General features: G+C 38.1%; 1 protein-coding gene across 2 annotated transcripts in view; it reads left to right on the top strand.

Moving 5' to 3' along the window:
• The window catches only part of CEP350 (centrosomal protein 350), an 86,739-nt gene that overhangs the window by 7,737 nt on the left and 60,143 nt on the right, over positions 1 to 18,859 (top strand). For both annotated transcript variants that reach the window (XM_032226185.1, XM_032226186.1), the window contains exons 2-10: positions 5,908 to 5,993; positions 9,350 to 9,393; positions 10,193 to 10,304; positions 12,523 to 12,646; positions 13,788 to 14,377; positions 14,607 to 14,720; positions 14,964 to 15,071; positions 16,382 to 16,528; positions 17,893 to 18,530. In XM_032226185.1, the coding sequence (XP_032082076.1) occupies positions 5,921 to 5,993; positions 9,350 to 9,393; positions 10,193 to 10,304; positions 12,523 to 12,646; positions 13,788 to 14,377; positions 14,607 to 14,720; positions 14,964 to 15,071; positions 16,382 to 16,528; positions 17,893 to 18,530 (1,950 nt within the window). In that variant the 5' untranslated portion in view covers positions 5,908 to 5,920. The remainder of the gene's footprint in view (positions 1 to 5,907; positions 5,994 to 9,349; positions 9,394 to 10,192; positions 10,305 to 12,522; positions 12,647 to 13,787; positions 14,378 to 14,606; positions 14,721 to 14,963; positions 15,072 to 16,381; positions 16,529 to 17,892; positions 18,531 to 18,859) is intronic.

The following is an 18,859-nucleotide window of genomic DNA, read 5'->3' as shown; positions in this document are numbered from 1 at the left end:
CTGAATCCGCAATAGGCAAGCAGCTTGGTGTGAAGAAATCAACTGTGGGAGCAATAATTAGAAAAGGGAAGACATACAAGACCACTGATAATCTCCCTCGATCTGGGGCTCCATGCAAGATCTCACCCTGTGGGGTCAAAATGATCACAAGAACGGTGAGGAAAAATCCCAGAACCACACGGGGGGACCTAGTGAATGACCTGCAGAGAGCTGGGACCAATATAACAAAGGCTACCATCAGTAACACATTATGCCGCCAGGAACTCAGATCCTGCAGTGCCAGATGTGTCCCCCTGTTTAAGCCAGTACATATCCGGGTCCGTCTGAAGTTTGCTAGAGAGCATTTGGATGATCCAGAAGAGGATTGGGAGAATGTCATATGGTCAGATAAAACCAAAGTAGAACTGTTTGGTAGAAACACAACTTGTCCTGTTTGGAGGAGAGAGAATGCTGAGTTGCATCCAAAGAACATACCTACTGTGAAGCACGGGGGTGGCAACATCATGCTTTGGGGCTGTTTCTCTGCAAAGGGACCAGGATGACTGATCCGTGTACAGGAAAGAATGAATGGGGCCGTGTATCGTGTGATTTTGAGTGCAAACATCCTTCCATCAGCAAGGGCATTAAAGATGAAACTTGGCTGGGTCTTTCAGCATGACAATGATCCCAAACACACCGCCCGGGCAACGAAGGAGTGGCTTCGTAAGAAGCATTTCAAGGTCCTGGAGTGGCCTAGCCAGTCTCCAGATCTCAACCCCATAGAAAACTTTTAGAGGGAGTTCAAAGTCCATGTTGCCCAGCGACAGCCCCAAAACATCACTGCTCTAGAGGAGATCTGCATGGAGGAATGGGCCAACATACCAGCAACAGTGTGTGCCAACCTTGTGAAGACTTACAGACAACGTTTGACCTCTGTCATTGCCAACAAAGGATATATAACAAAGTATTGAGATGAACTTTTGATATTGACCTAATACTTATTTTCCATCATAATTTGCAAAAAAATTCTTTCCAAATTAGACAATGTGATTGTCTGGATTTGTTTTCTCATTTTGTCTCTCATAGTTGAGGTCTACCTATGATGTCAATTATAGGCGCCTCTCATCTTTTTAAGTGGGGGCTGACTAAATACTTTTTTGCCCCACTGTATATAAAACGGATTGTTTCATGTGGTTTATTAAAACTAAGATACGTATGTTTCAGAAGCATTAATTCAGATAGAAAACAAAATATGATTGTTCCAAGCAGGGATAAGAAAATTCCAAGGTTCAGTAGGAAAAAGTAGATGGATAATGCCTATGATGTCAATTACAGGCCTCTCTCATCTTTTTAAGTGGGAGAACGTGCACAGTATTTTTCATCATATTATAATTAATGTGCTTCCAAATACTTTGTTTCGTGCATAATTTGCATCTGCAAACCAGGGTGAATAAATACTTTTTTGCCCCTATGTGCATACTTTTGTATGTTGATGAAAGTGTGTTGACCCTAATGATTTTCAGCAAATGTTAGCTAGGTTGTATGATGCATCAAGATGGATTTGAACATTAAAGTTTTGAACACTAAGATACTCTAACAGGAATTGCAGAGTAAATGGTTGCCAAATGAATAAGTAGGTTAATTTGTGAACTTTGCTCTGCGATTACTAAAGATGGGAAAGTAGATGAAGAAATTTTGAGATGCAAATACTGATGAAAAAGTATGAGTACTATGCTATCTGTTGCAAATAATGAATGTTGATTAAAATAAATGAAATAGCTTCTTATGTACAGCTCAGCTGTGTGTAAGAGAGGGCTTCTGCCCATTTTTAAAAATATGGAAGTGAGAGTGACATATCAAGAGAAATATGGGAGAACAAAACTTGGCTACTTTAAGCTGTTGTAGACAAGTACCAGGTTTACCTTACTGAACTTTCCAGAGATACTTTGAAATTGCACAGCCTGTATATATACAGTATTCCACAGCATCGTTTTTGATGTGTAGAAGGCAGTAAGCAGACATAATCACTCCAAAGGGAGGGAATTGGTTAGGAGGCAATTAAAAGTGATAAATGTGAAACTACTGCTGTCTCTTTCCTGTTACTCTTACTGGCGCTCATGTGATTTCTCTCTTAGTGACTGTTTTACTTAACAGTGGAGTTGCCAGTCCCAATTAGAGTCATCAAGCAAGGGAAAAAAACCTGTTAGGACAAAATCTACATTAAAAAGTTTCAGGCAATTTTAAAAGACCCCAACAAACACAGTATTTTTTAGCCTATTATAATTAATGTGCTTACAAATACTTTGTTTCGTGCATAATTTGCATCTGCAAACCAGGGTGAATAAAAAATCAATGATTTAAAATATATATATATATATAAAAAAATGAATTTTTAAAATTTAAATCAGATTTTTTTATTTTTATAAAATTTATTTTAATAAAATGCTTTTGGAGTAAAAATCTAACTAAAGATAGTTTTCTACTTAAGATACATTAATTAATTTATTTAGCATGAAATGGAGCTTAGTTATGTAGCATGAGGCTGTATATTCTGCAATATTTACATTTTTTGTAAACTCATTCAATGAATCCAAGTTCTGCAAGTTGAGATAACATGCACTGCATTGATGCATTCACACAATTTCATAGTAACCATGAGATAAATCATAAAACAAAGTTCAGGAATACTGTTTTATCCCATTGTTTTGCAAATCAATGTATGTACAATGTAAGTACACTGCAAACTGTATGATTGTTTGAAGAGAAATGCATCTGTACCACCATGCTCTAAGTGTGAGGAGAAAGGGCAAGCAGTAAAAATGAAAGTGAAACCCTCTAAGCCCTTTTAAGTAGCTTATAAATATAATTTTAAAGAGTACTTGTCATTTCAGATCCATCATGGCAGTGCCTGTTAATGGGTTTCCACTGCCGCTTCACCAGCCGTCCCATTAAAGTGAATGGGACTGTCGGTGAGTCAGCAGTGGGTCAGAGAAGGAGCCACTGCGGGACAGAGATGACAGTTGACCTTTAAAAATTCTGATTTAAATCGAGTTGATTTAAATTAAGCCTTTTTACTAGTGATTTAAATCATGATTTAAATCGCAATTTAAATCGACTTGATTTAAATCAAATTGACCTCCTGCAAACTACTGTATTTTATGGAGTATAAGACACACTCCCCCCCTCCCCGAAGGAGGGTGGAAATGTTGGTGCTCACTGAATACAGCCATTTTTGGCCTCCAGAAACCCCACCCCGCGAATCCTGTTTTTGGCAAAAAACGGTGTGCAGAAGATTTGGGAGGCATGCAGAGTGCTCCTAGGGTCTGGGGAGGGCAAAAACACAATCCATGGGGGGTTGGGGAGGTGAAAAAAATGCCTGTTTTTTGCTAAAATGGGCCTGTTTTTCACAAAACTGGTGTTTTTGCCCTCCCGAACCCTCAGGAGCACTGCAGGTTTCCCAAACCCTCTGTGCACCCCATTTTTGGCCTCCCAAACCCCCCAGGAGTGCCTCTCCCCAGCCCTCAGGACCACTCTGCACACCTCCCAAACCCTCTGTGTACCCTGTTTTTGCAACAAACAGGCCCATTTTTGGCTTTCCAAAGCCCCCAGGAGTGCCGTTTTTGCTCTCCCCAGCTCCCAAGAGCACTTTGCAGTCCTCTCAAACCCTCTGCACAGGCCAGTTTTGTAAAAAATGCACCCATTTCTTGCCTCCCAAGCCTCCCACGTTACATGGTTTTGCCCTCCCCAGACACTAGGAGCACTCTGCACCCCTCCCAAACCCTCTGCGTGCTCCGTTTTTATGAAAAGCGGGACACGCAGAAGGTTTGGGAGGCCTACCAGAGAGCTCCTGGGGGCTGGGGTGGGCAAAAACGTTTTGTTTCTTGTTTACGCCTTCGAAATCTTGGTGCGTCTTATACTCTAGTGCCTCTTATAATCTGAAAAATATGGTATCTTCCTCTTCTTTCGCTCTATTTTTCCTCTTCCCCACCTCAGTCTAAATCATATATAAATCTAGCCCAGTGATGGTGACCCTTTTAGGCTCAACGTATCACAAATTTAGAAGATGCCTAACTTCGGTCTGCTAGTATGATGTCAGACACACACACACACACACACACACACACAAACACACACACACACACACACACACACACACAATTCTCTGTCTCCTTCCATTTAGGCCTCCCTGAACAGTGACATTCAGCACTCATTCAAAACATGGTGTCACCTTTGACACATGTGTCAGATATTTGCCATCACAGCCATGCTATACATCAGATGAAGTGAGCTGCAACTATGAAGGCTTATACCTTGAAATAACATTTGCTAGTTGGAAAAGGTGCTACCAAACTCCTGCTGATTCTTGAGTGCAGAAATCTCCTTTGCCTCCCGAGACAGAGATTATGCAAAGAATTTTATTGTTTCCAGGCAAAACTTTAAAAAATCCTCAGTGAGTGATATTCCAGATGACTTAATATATCCATGAAATGTTTTGGTAACAGAATGAACTCTTTTGCCATTGTCATCTTCCAAGATGCTTAAAGAAAAACAAAAAACTTTACAATATATTTTGCAGACCTGGGATTCTACTATCCAAACTAGAACCAGATCTTCTAGGCTTCACAAATCAGATCAGTTTAGTCAGAAGCTTCAGAATACAGTCTAGTCTAAAAGCATGTTACAGCATTTTAGTTTACACTGTTCTGAAAATGCGATACAGCCCATTGTTTTGAAGTCTGATTCTGAAGACTTAGTGGGCTAGGGTTAGTAAAACAGTACAGCTTAAAAGGACGATTGCTACATGAACTGGAGGCTGTGAGTTCAGGTTTCACAGTAACTTATGAAAGAGTCAAGTTTTTTGTGGGCTAGGTCTGCTGGCAGTTCCACACTGGGAATCCCAGTATATATAGATTTTCCTTCCCTGTTTTGAGTGAGCTCTCTGTCAGATTTCTCACCCATTGGTCAGTTCTCTAAGATATGTCACTGTCCTCTCTCATCCGGATTGATTCTTCTGTTTCTTGTGCTTCCGCAGGGTAGAAAATTTGCCTTTCTGGCTTTCTTTGCCCTTGTTATGTTGTTCTAGTTGTGCCTTTTTTGTAAATTCTGTGACCTCCTCCAATACATCTGTTGGAAGAAGTGATTTCAGCTCTTGAAGTTTGTGTTCCACTCTCTCTTTCAAAACGTCAATTGTAAAATTAATCTGTCTTATTATTTCATTGAGAAAGAGAGACCAGATTGCCTTAAACAGTCCCATTTGTTTCTTGGAGCCCAGTTTTTCATACAATCAGTAATTGGAGCAGCACTTGTAAAAGGCACAAAAGTCTGCTGAATGGCCATTCTGCAATTCTGCCCTAGTTTGTGGCTGATCGTGTATCTAAAGCTCAGATGGACACACTTTCTTCCTTAATTTAAAAACATTCATTTAGTGACTGTTCGAAGTTACAATAACACTGAAAAAAGTGATGTTAAAGTGACTTATCCCACCCTCTTTTAAACAAATGGTTCATTATATACGAAGGTAGTATTTTTCTTCTAAAGTATATAATTTTGTATATTATAATTTTTATTTATCAGTTTATAATATGTATTAATGTTTAAAGAAGTTTAAAAATGCTTACTGTAACATTTTAAAAATATAATTAAATTGTTTTTAAAAGGTTGGTTAATGGCAGAATTATTATAAGTGAGCCTTCACGTAAGCAACATAATTTTGGATGCAGGGTAAAAAGTAAACAATAAATATAATTGGGTTAGTACAATTGAAAATTGTACATAGTGAATGTTGAATTTGACTTGAAGTAAAATATTTTATCAGGTTCAGGTTTAGCTTTCTGTGCTAATAAAATTCAAAATAGTATTGATAACTTACAAGATATGTGTATGTATTTCTGTTCCACATTTCAGAGAGCATTTATCTTTATATTGTAGGTGAAGCAACAGAATGTGTAGCAAAAAAGCAAGTGAATTTCCTTTATACAATCCAAAGTTCTCTCAAAACAGGAATTCCGTCAGAGGTACGAATTAATTTAATTTTTATCTCACTTGGTGCAAAGAATTTTACCTGACTTTCTAAATTTTAACAGAACAGAACAGAGATTTATGTTAAACTGAAACGATATCCGTTGGCAAGAATGATCAGATAATAAGGTCTGCTTTTCTTATTCCTTAACTTCTACTAGCAAACACTTTGGTTTCTATTTGCAAATTTGTTAGTGAAAGCTAAATAGTAAAAAATAATAATCAACCTGAATCACTGGAGGATGAAGGCCTCTTCAATGACAGTTATTTATAGACAAAAATCTGAGAACAATGGTCCAGTGCAGGCTAGTAGATAAATACCTACCAGCCTGCACTGGACCACTGTTGTCAGATTTTGGTTTAAGATTTCCTAGTTTAAGATTCAAGTTCACCCAAATAACTTCCATACTGAAAAGGAGACTAGAACCTGGGTCTCTGCTCCTAGTTCCTAATTCAGCCTCTTAACCACACCATACTTGTTAAAGGCTAAATTAAGGGGTGCTAAATTTGCAATTAAAATTAAAATTGCTACAAGTAGTCAACATAACTTAATGAAAGATGCATATTTGGAAAAAAAAAGTAAGAATTGTAAAATAATTGTCTACAGAAACTTTTTTTAAATACACAAATATGAGTATTTTTATTGTTTTCTAAGCCAATGCCTTCACAATTTTAAGGTTGACATATTGCCAACATATGTTACCTAATCAAATATTATTTTAATGCTCTTATACACTAGGCATCATACAGTATCGTTTGCCCCAGGGAATTTCAAAGTTCTGCATCATCTGATAGCTTCCATGTAAAAATCTGCTGATTGAAGCTGGCTGACTCTATAGATTAGGTTTACAAATTGTAATAACTCAGAAAGCATGGCTGACATTTTATGGGTTAAGACTCTGAAACAGAAAACGGGTCTTGTTTTGAACCTGAAACAAAGTATTGAATTTAAGAAGTTCTGTTGAATCCTTTTTGTCATGATTTGATAGAAACAAAACTTGAAACATTTCAGTGGTTCTGGGTTTTGACTGAAACAAAAGCCAGTTTGGTCTAGTGTTAAGGCACCAGAGTAGTCTGGCTGCCAGCATCCAACATGCCAGCATCCAAAGATCTTAAAATCTTGGGGAAATTATGACTGGAGGCTCACTCATAGCACCAGCAAAATGGTAAATATGTGCTTCTACCTTAACAAACTAGCACATGAAGCCCCAAGGTATATTTAAACAAGAACCTATTCCCCTATAATTCCCATCCAAAGTACCTTGGAGTAACATTGGACAGGACTCATTTCTATAAAGTACACTTAGAGAACATGGTGGCAAAAATAAGTATTAGGATCAACATACTCCAAAAATGATGTGAAACTAAATGGGGAGCTTCAGTTGCCACCCTGAGCAGCAGGATACTGTGCCCCTGTATGGTTTAACAGCTGCCATACTGGTAAGTGAAATGCCGTGAGGATTATAAGCAGATGTATTAAAACCACTCTGACTTGCTGGCTTCCCGTTCTGAGCCATATAGCATCATTACCTTTATAAAGGCAAGAGGCCCTAGTGAGAAAAATTATGAACAACTCCTACCAGTGTACGCTGACCTTCCTCATTTAGCAGCCGGAAGACTCAAATCCAGGTAAACCCCATTGGCACTTGCGCAACATCTTCCCAACAATTTTAACATCGATTCCCAATGGAAAGCCAAATGGTTTGCTGAACACGCAGACATAGGAAGATAGACAGATGACACCACAAAAGGGTGAGAGGCTTTGAATTGCCCCGTCAGCAAAGGACAATCCTGAATAGGATTCGCACCTGACACAACATCTGCCTGGACTCTGGACTCTGTATAGATGAGGCATAGTATCCTCCCTTCAGTGTGACTGCAGAAGTCCCATGTCAAATTATAGATTACATCGTGACCAGCTGTAAACTAAGGACATATACCTGTCCAGTATCTGATATTTTTGTTTCGTGTAAGCAATGTTGTGCTTCAATGGTTGTATGGCCTAGACATTGTTTTTGAACACAAATCTTTTTAACATTTATATTTTATTGTGTTTTACTTATCTAGGTGAAATATTAAAATAGATAGATAGATAGATAGATAGATAGATAGATAGATAGATAGATAGATAGATAGATAGATTGCTAATCTATGCATGATATGCCATACACTAAATAAATAAATAAATAAGGCACCGAACTAGAAACAAAGAGGCCCTGAGTTCAAGTCCCATCTTAGCCATGAAAGTCACTGGGTGACTTTGGGCCTCTTACTCTCTCCTCACCCAATCAACCTCACAAGAGTATTGTGTGTGTTTGTCAGCTGAAATTATTGATAAAAATAATAAAAGTGGAATATAAATAAATAAATAGATTTTAAAGGGGAAGTAGGGAAAAACTTGTTTTTGTTGCTTTTTCCATCTCCTTCAGAAACAAATTAACACTAATAGTGTTCTAATTTCCCCCTGCTTGGTTGCTGTATATATTCCTTACAAGAAGTTGCCAGCATGGTAATAGGCATACCTTAGAGCAGTGTTTCTCAACCTTGGAGACTTGAAGCTGTGCTGACTGGGGGATTCTGGGAGTTGAAGTCCACAGGACTTCAAGTCTCCAAGGTTGAGAAACACTGCCTTAGAGATACTGAGGGTTTAGTTCAAGACCACTGCAATAAAGCAAATATCTCAATAAAGTGAACTATGTGAATGTTTTGGTTTCCCAGTGAATATTTAAGTTACATTTACACTATATTATGATCTATGAAGTCTGCAATAACATGTCTAAAAATATTATACCTTAATTAAAAGACACCTTAATGCTAAAAAAAATATGTTAATCAGCATCTGATTCCTCAGTGGGTTGTAATTTTTTGCTGGTGGATGGTCTTGTGAAAAACCAAAATATTTATGAAGTGCAATAAGTATTTAGGAAGTGCAATAAATAATAAAATGAGGTAAGCCTGCATTTTGTCATCTTGCCCATTGATTCCCAATGCTTCTCAATGCTTTTCATTTTTTAACTTCCCTAGCTCCACTCAGCCACTTCTGCTATCAATGTTTGCAAAACAAAACAAGAGTGTTTTGTAAGCCACACAGGCAACAAGCAGACCTGCCTAATATCACCATTGTCATAGGAAGGGGTTGTCCATCTACGTTTTCCTACTGAACCTTGGAATTTTCTTATCCTTCATCACAAAAATACTTTTTGCTTGGAACAATCATATTTTGTTTTCTATCTGAATCAATGCTTCTGAAACATATGTATCTTAGTTTTAATAAACCACGTGAAACAAGCTGTTTTAGACAGTATTTAAAACTTACTGAACCTTGAGAGAATGTTTTCAATTTTTTGTACAGATTTAACAATAGCATGGAATTCTGTTTCACAAGCAAAGGCAACAGTAAGTAGTATTTTAGCACTGAGTTAAATGAAATTGAAAATAAAACATACAGGACATTGTTATTTAAAAAAGAAAATTAATAACTTATGTTTATCTTGTATATGTTAGAGGACAGTAAAAGATTAAGATACTGTTTCAGTAAAATACAACCACTATTCCCCTAAAATGCATATAGGAATAAGCCACCCCATAGTTTGTCCTATCTGGACATTGAGCTGTTTCTTACAATCCTAGGATTCCCAAAATCAGGAAGCTCCTGTCTTAATTCCAACAGACACTTTCTTCTCGTTTAAACAGTTGGTGAGGTTTTACCTTTTTCTTGTTTCCTTGTTTCTGTCAGTCATCCAGATTTTAATTTTATTTATCTGAAAATGCAACTGATCTGCTAAGGCAACTCTTCTCAATTCCTAATATGCAGTTTGCTTTTACAAAAAAACTACTGATAAAGGAATTTGTTTGGAAGTTTTCCAATACAATGAATTTGATGTATTTGGTCTGATACATCAAATTTTTATTTATCATTCTGTTTTTTTATTCATTCTTTTTTCAGGATTGAAAAATGTAATATACAATGAAAATTGAATATTACAATTGCAATGAAAATTTTTGCATTAATGTGAAACTATTTTTGATTGTGCAAAGTTGAAATTAAATCTGAGTTAATTTTACTTAGGTTATAGAATGTTTCATCCAATTTTTGTAAACTTTTTTTTTTTTTTTACTTTTTGGGTTTTTAAAGTGGTGGTATATAACAGATTTAAAATGTTGGTGCCTTTTCTATCCCCTTCAATTTATCTAGTTGCAGCATATTGAGAACAAATTGGAAGCAGATCTTATTAGCACAGCCGGATTGGATACTGTCATGGAAAAAAAGCCATCAATTAGTACTACCAGGAAAATAAGCAGGAAAGGTATGTATTAAGGCCTTGTCAAAAATGAGCTTTCAGTTGCTTGCGGTAGCATTTTTGCTATGCAACCAGCAAATTTTGAAAATTTTGTTTGGGAAGTAGAATTTCTATGTGATGGCTGGTGGGGTATCTTTCCATATAAGATGCACTTTTCCCCCTCTAAAAGAGGATGAAAATTTGTGCCCACCCACCAGCTACCACCCTTTGGCCTCTGCCTCCCAGCAATTTACCTCCTTGCAGCAAACAGGGAAAATGGGGCTCGCCGAGGCAGCAATAAACTCTAGCCGGCTGGACACAGCTGTGTGGGCCCTGGCTCTGCAGTGCTTCCTAAGGCCTGCAAACGAGCAGCGCACCCAGGCCATAGACGGCATTGGTTCCTGAACCTGGCCTTAGATCTGACCTGCGGGCCACCCTGGAGCCAATGAGGGACTTCTCAGCTGCCTCAGCTTCTCCCCCTATAGGAAGCAGCATGCATGGGCTGGCGTCCTGGGTGAAAGGGAGGAGCTCAGAACAAGGTCACCCTGTGGGAGAAGACAGTCCCCGGGGATGCCGCACTTGCTCGTTGCCTCCTTTCTGCGTTCCTAGGGGGTGGGGGGGGCACCACTGGCTCCAAGACAGCCCCGTCAATTTAAGGCTGACTGTATCCCGTCCCAGATGGCTACCACCAGGTTGTAGCAGAGCGCCTGGGCCGGGCAGAGGCAGCACGGGCTAGTCCTTCTCTGTGTCCAGGGTGTCTCCATGGGCCAGATCTAACCACTGAATAGTGTCCAGATCTGGCCCACGTGCCTTGAGTTTGACACCCCTGGATTAGGGAATACTTATGCAAATGGAGCTATGTGGATGAGCGCTTGACCGCTGCTTGCACAGAACCATCTATTCTCCCCCTCCTCGCCACTGCCGGCGGTATGCAAAGCTGGAAAGGTTGCTGCAGTCCTGAGTTCCTGTCATGATTGCATTGCTTTTGATAATGTAGAAAAGCAAACATATTTCTTACAATCCCTTTCTCTCCAATCGCTGTAGAAGGGGGGAAAAGGGGAAAAACACAGGTCACCCATAGTCATAGGACAACCTGTACTGATGGCAATGGTGTTCACATGACTGACGTAAATGGTTGTAAATCAGTAGTAAAGTTATTTTTTCAGAAACATCAGAACTTTGAATAGTTGCTAACTAAGTGGTAAGTAAGAAAGGACTGCCTGTACTTCAGATTATAGTGTCTCATGGCTATGAGAGAGAGTATGGAAGTGTAAAACATTTGAAACTGAATAGTGTCCAAAACTCTGCACAAATGTCAAGTAAAGCATAGAACAGCATTGCAAATTTAATTATCTCTCTTTAGCAGTTCCAGACACTGCTAAATTTGAAATCAGTGTTTTGCACACTGGTGACAGTGTTCCCCTACCACTAACTTTTACCACTAACTTTTAATAGTCACAACTACCAATTACCTCCACTAGACCGATTAGATCCCACAGATTAGGCCTCCTCCGAATTCCATCCGCCGGCCAGTGTCGACTGGCGACTACCCGGAGGAGAGCCTTCTCTGTGGCTGCTCCGACCCTTTGGAACGAACTCCCCGTGGAGATTCGAACCCTCACCACCCTCCAGGCCTTCTGCAAAGCCCTTAAAACCTGGCTGTTCCGACAGGCCTGGGGCTAAAGAGCTGTTGCCCCCGTCTCGAATGGTATGATTGTTGCGTGTTTTTAAATTATGTATTGTTATGTTTCGTTTTTATTTTTTGTCTGTACCCCCCCTTCCCTGATTTGATTTGTTAGCCGCCCTGAGTCCCCTTCGGGGAAAAGGGCAGCATATAAATATAATAAAATATATAATAAAATATATAATAAAATATATAATAAAATATATAATAAAATATATAATAAAATATATAATAAAATATATAATAAAATATATAATAAAATAATATATAATAGAATATATAATAAAATATATAATAAAATGAAATGAAATGAAACTTATCCAGCTTAATAAATTATTCTTTATTGTGTAACTGTCTGGTTGGTAATATCACGAAAAGTTCAAATGTGTATGTGTACATAATTAATGCAGCTCTTTTATCAATTACTTTTCAGTGGGTACTTACAAACTTGAAATTATATTGAAAGATTATCTAATGTTAACACAATGTCTTACCACTGTTCTTGACTTACTATTGAAAATCCCTAGAGATGCATGAAAGACATCTTGATTTTTGTTTCAGGTTGCAGGTCTTCCAGTCAAAACAAGGAAAGTTCCTCCCGCAGGCCTCTTCGTGCTACCACTTTGGATAGCAATGTGAGTAAGAATGGACATGTCGAACTTCATCAGCCCCTGTCTTCCTTCAGGTGAGTTTGATTACTTTTGTCATTTTACTATTGCAGGGGTTATAGAAATAAAAGTGTAAGCATACTTATTTGCTGTTTTTGAAGAACTTGTTGATATGATTACTGTTTCGCTTTAAAAAGGTTTCATGAAATAGAGCTCTTGCTTATGCTATTGCTTGCAATTTAGAAGACGTTTTTACCAAGTTATCAAAATGCTAGCTGCATTCTAAAAACACCACTATTCTAAGAGTGAGGGAAGGGCATTAATGGATCTTGGGAGAGGAAAAAGATGCTAAGTGAAGAAATTATCCTACTTGAACCTTCGATGCTATTTTATCCTGGAGAAGAGTACAATTCATGAAATTAGATTTCTCCCCCTATATTATATTCTCTGCCTTTCTATAGCAGTAGCAATAGCAGTAGCAGTTAGACTTATATACCGCTTCATAGGGCTTTCAGCCCTCTCTAAGCGGTTTACAGAGTCAGCATATCGCCCCCACAGTCTGGGTCCTCATTTCACCCACCTCGGAAGGATGGAAGGCTGAGTCAACCTTGAGCTGGTGAGATTAGAACCGCTGAACTGCAGATAACAGTCAGCTGAAGTGGCCTGCAGTACTGCACTCTAACCACTGTGCCACCTTGGCTCTTATAGCAAAGACTAGAGTGCTTAACCTTCACCTCTGGTTTGGTGGGAGCAAGTACCATATATCACATTCCCTCTATGTTCTTATCTGCAAAGAGAGGGAGCATTCTTTTTTTAGCTCATTATTTGCGAAAAGAGATGTGCTTAGTAGGTCTACAATAATATCATGACTATTAAGAAAGTTCCTATGCTGTTTCATGCTGTGGACATAGAAAGGGGGACTTTTTGATTTGGCTTTTTATAGCCAAGATGCGTTGGATATCTGGTAGTGAAAATGCCAATCCAAGTTCTGTGTTTGTGAATTCTTGGAAATGAAGAAGGAACAGGAATTATCTTGCTTAGAACTATGGCTTCCAAATGAAAAGGCTTGGATGATAGGACATTCTCAATGACAGGAGGAAAAAGATTTTATAATTACTTAACTCTTTCTCTCAAGTGCAAAGTTGTTTTTGTTTTATGACAAGCATTGGCTTATTAGAGTTCCTGTTTTTATTTTAATGTTTAATGTGCTTCCGTTAGAGATTCTCGGTGGTCACCATCTTATAAAACCTCTTGCCAATTGGAGGCCAGACGTCTGAAGTATAAAGAAACAGGGAATAAAGCTGAAAGAAGTGGCATGATCTATGACAAAGGAGAATCAGATTTGCATGGCAGAGATTTGAAAGGGTCATTTTCTACAGATGAAACTATTGTTCGCTATTTGAATGACCATCCAGCAATTAATGCTTTGCAAAATTCAGATGTGGTGAATCATACAAAATTAGAAGAAAAAAGTGAAGAATCCAGAGGAGATGAGTATACAAAAACATCCTCAAGTTCGATAATCCAAAATGAACTAAAAGAATTTCCATTGGTAGAATCTTCAGCTTCTTCTGCCAGTACCTCAAGTGCCCATCGATTAGATATTTTAAAGCAGCATCAGCATGATGATAAACTGGAAAAACTAAAAGAACAAATTAGAAAGCAATGGGAGTTTTCAGAGGAACTGATTGCCAGAGGATACAATCCTGAACATTCTGATCATCCTATAACTATTACAGCTCCTGAAAATATAGTGACTCCTAAAATCAGAAAAGTGGCAACAGCACCCATGGCTCCCTCCTATAAAGGTACATAATTTGTAAATAAAATGTATATGTGGGAGAAAAAATCTAGGGGTTGTATAATAAAGGCTAAGATTTCAGTTGTTCCTTTCTTGGGATCAATTACAAACCCACTTAATATTGAATGTGTTTAGATAGAAACTTCTCAGCTACTTCCATGTAGTAGAAGTTTGAAATCTAAATAGAATGTCATGACTATTTTAACCGGCTAAAATTAATTGTGCTGTTCTTTTAGGTTTCAATCCATCAGAAGCCAAGATTCGTACTCCTGATGGAAAGGTATGGTGTGAGGAGGAATTTCTGAACCTCAATAGAGATTTATGTCAAGATTTTGAATTCCAGTTGGCAGGTAAATAGCCAAAGTAATTTTGTGAATATTTACATTAAAAGCAGTGATATTATATATTTAATCTACTTAACCCATAAGCCTGTAATTAATACTTCAAAGCCCTGTAAATTTAAAGAAAAATTGGTAACTTAATTCATACCTTGAGTTCTGATTTGAGAGTTAATAATAGTTGCTGTTACATCCTCCTGTAGTTTTGATGCGAGTTTGCTTGATGCACTAATGGTTCTTCAATATATCTTTCAGAAGAGGATTTGACAGCAATAAAGACACCAACTGAAAGAAAAGAAAAAAAAGGACACAAAACAGTGCGTAAAACTCAGAAGATTGCACAACTCTCAAGCCCTAAATCAGGTGCATTTTATTGTATTTTTTGTTTGTTTAACTATTGTGAGCAACCAAGAGCATACAAGTTTTATAATTTCATTCATTCATTCATTCATTCATTCATTCATGACAATCATCGGTGTTGGTTTATACTTTTCAAGAGAAGGGAAGAAATAAAGTTACACAAAGAAATGAGTTCTCCTTTCATCAAGACAAATACAAAAATTTCAGCTAATTATCCCTAAACCTTTCAAAAAAGATTTGTAAACAATTTCAATCAAAAATCCCTATCTCATCTTTTATCTGTTATTTGCTAATAAAGCCTCGTCATTCAGTCTGAATCAGCAAAAGTCCATTAAAATCTACCAGAAAGAACAATACGGGTAGTCCTGACATTGTTGCTATGTATTTTTCCAGAGTTAAAATACTTTTTTTTTTCCATTTTGTATTAGAGGCCTCTTCTCCTTTAAATAATTTTTAGTTCCTTCCAGTTGTCTCTAGGCAGCTTTTTAAGTTTTTATTTTTCTTACGCTTAGCTTCATAAGCTTCGTGTATTTCAATAGGATTTTTTAAAAAAATTACAGGAAGGATTTTTAGTTTCAAAATCTTATTTCCTGTCAATCTGGCCCATTAGTCCATTTGTAATTTTCCAGAATCAACTTTCTCATCACCCTTTTTCAGTTTATTTCTGAACAATAATTTTGCTGTAAGTTCTTAAACATACATGAAACTTCTTTCACTGACAATTGAATGGAAATTATCCACTATAATCAAACTTGCCCTTCTTAAGGTTCGCATATGTAAAAAGCAATTAAACAAGCCATTTCCAAAAATGATTAAGAGAGAAAATGGGCAAACTGAATGTCCATTCCAAACTATTCGCAACCAAAGTTTGGCGAGATGAGTTTTTCTTGGCTCCCAGAACTCTGACATTGCTGTTATATAGTCTCCTCAAGGGGACCCTCTCTAAGGGGCACTTGTGAGTAATCCTGGTCCTCTCCTTGTTTCGGAGTTTGAGGAGCTGATCCATTTATTGGCTCCTCTTTCTGCTATGGTCATCAGCTCTGCTCTCTGTGGAGCCTTATTCAGTCCACTGCTACTTCCCTGGAAGTTGATAACATTAGTTCAGTAAAAAGCAATGAAGAAGGAACTCTGGGAGAACGGTAGAAGAAACTGCTACTACTATGATGATGCTGTCATTCTATGAATGGGTGAGATAGCAATGCATCTCCTTTTCTTGCCACTTCTATCCACGTACTTGCCTTAAAATATAGAGTACTGGTGTGTTGTTCAATAAGAAATAGAAAATGTTTTGTATCCTTTTTTTCTTGGTTTAGGTGTTGCCAACGCAGTAAGTACAACATCCTGGCGGGATGGACAGAGACTAGCAAAGAAACTACTGGGTCCAGTGTCTAAACCAGAGCAGCCAAACACTCAGCTGTTGTCTAGTGGCAGGAATGAAAAAGATAAATCTATTAAATCTGGTAAGTTAAATATATTGGTGTCCCTCTCTGTGTGTGAGCATTTTCATGCCAGTGAAAAGCAGCGGTTTGCATTATGTCTCATACACTGAACAAAATGGAACTTAATTCTGAACAATTATTCTTTAGATCATATTGCACACAGTTCTTTAAATCACAAAATAAAAATTGGTACCTTCACTTCAAAGGCTGAATGAATACTATTCAGCAGGGGGCCCTAACTCCAGGCCATGGTTGGCGCATGAGCACATGAAGCTCATTTGCACAAGCGGCATGCACAGGTGTGATACCATCGCTTCTGGTATGGAGGCCGAGGTGGCGCAGCGGTTAGGGTGCAGTACTGCAGGCCACTTCAGTTGACTGTTATCTGCAGTTCAGTGGTTCAAATCTCACCGGCTCAAGGTTGACTCAGCCTTCCATCCTTCCGAGGTGGGTGAAATGAGGACCCAGACTGTGGGGGCGATATGCTGACTCTGTAAACGGCTTAGAGAGGGCTGAAAGCCCTATGAAGCGGTATATAAGTCTAACTGCTATTGCTATTGCTGTTCTCCCTAGAGCCGGAAAGGTTGGAGTCTGCTGCTGTATAGCGCAGAGTTACTAATATATTCCTTTTTTTTAAAAGAGACAAAATAATAGAGGTAAATAAAACTTAAGATTCACCCTGCTTGACCACTTAGCAATATTTCATGTCATATTTTGCTACTAGTAAAGGAACTTTCAAAGAAAATAATATAAAAATTATCATTTTTGGATGAAGGCAGTGAGATTTTGAAGTTTTAAATTACTCCATTGCTGACCATACCCAGTTTTGCAAAATTGCAGATATGGAATAGAAGCCTGATTATGCTGTAAATCAGAGGTGTCAAACTCGCGGCCCACAGGCCATATGTATCATGCACTGGCCACGCCCACTCTCTCTTTAGCAAAGGAGGAAAAGTCACAATACTTCACAAGACACTGCACGTTTGACACCACTACTGTAAATAATTTCTTTTATACAGAAACCTCTTTTGGGTGTTCCAGTTGAAAATCTGAGAACATGAAAATTGTAGCCCTAATTAATTCTTTCATGACCAGTTTCAAAGTTGTATGTATTCTTTTTCAGGTAATGGTTAAAATAAATTACATTGCAGTTGTATATTATTTTATTGCCCAACATTATTTCCAATCTTTCAAAAATAATTTTTCTTTCTATATCGAAGAATGTGGTTTCTGGATATAATGTTCAAATTTCATAAAATAAGATAGATTAAAAAATATTTCCCACCAAATACTGCATATTAAGATGAATATGTGACTTTGAATCTTAGTTCCTTGCTAATGCTAAATTCTGATCTTCCCCCTCTGCTTCCCTCTCGTATCTCCAGCTCAAATAACAGAAACTGACTGCAATATGCCTGTGGCTGAAAAATCCCTCACAATACATCCTGAGCGTTCATGGAGCAAAATAAGAGCAAAGAATGACCTGAAGGGAAAAGATGCTGCTCCTCACAATGAGGGACTGAGAGATGATCATGTCAATAAGGATTTCTTGCCAGTAGAAATCCGTGGGCTTCTTGATGATCTGCAATTGGATTCTGTCGCTCAGAATTTAGAGATGAGGAATGGAATATGTCAAAGCCAGGAATCAGAACCACGTCCCTTTTCTAGAAGTCACAGTCCAAGCAAAAAGAAATCAGACAGAGTTCCCATCAGCGAAGACACTCAGTTTATCTTAAAGAAACGCCACTATGATGCAAAGGAAGTACGCCAGTACATTGTGAGACAACAAGAGGAAAGGAAGAGGAGACGAAGTGAAGAAAAGAAAGCGCAGAGGGAGGCAACGCAGCAAAAAAATAAGAGACTCCAGGAACTTTATAAGAAACAAAAAGAAGCCGTTGCCAATAAAACAAAGACAACGTCATCATCTGAAACGGTCACTAGACAATTACAAGAAACTTATTCTAAATTGTTCATGGAACAAACATTGCTGGAGAATGCGGGACTCTCTGTTCAAGAAGTTCAGGTAGGTTGGTAAAAGTTGGGGTAGTTTCTGTGTTTTTTCCACGTTAATTTTTTTAAAAAATGAATGCAATAAAGCAGAAATAGTTGTTATTTATTATTTGTTGCATTTATAACATGCCATTTCTTTGAGATTATCGCCTCAAGTATATTAACATCTGGGTATTTTTTCTGAGATGTGAAGATGATACATATCATGTCAGCTAGGGTTTAGACCCGGGATGGCAAACCTATGACACACGTGCCACAGGTGGTACGCAGAGCCATTTGTCAGAGTACATGAGGCATTGCCCTGTCAGCTGGCCAGTGCGCATGCGTGTGCCGGCCAGCTGA

The sequence above is a fragment of the Thamnophis elegans genome, chromosome 11, assembly GCF_009769535.1.
Source record: "Thamnophis elegans isolate rThaEle1 chromosome 11, rThaEle1.pri, whole genome shotgun sequence".
NCBI classification, from domain to species: Eukaryota; Metazoa; Chordata; class Lepidosauria; order Squamata; family Colubridae; genus Thamnophis; species Thamnophis elegans.
This window is presented reverse-complemented; position numbering and strand designations above follow the sequence as displayed.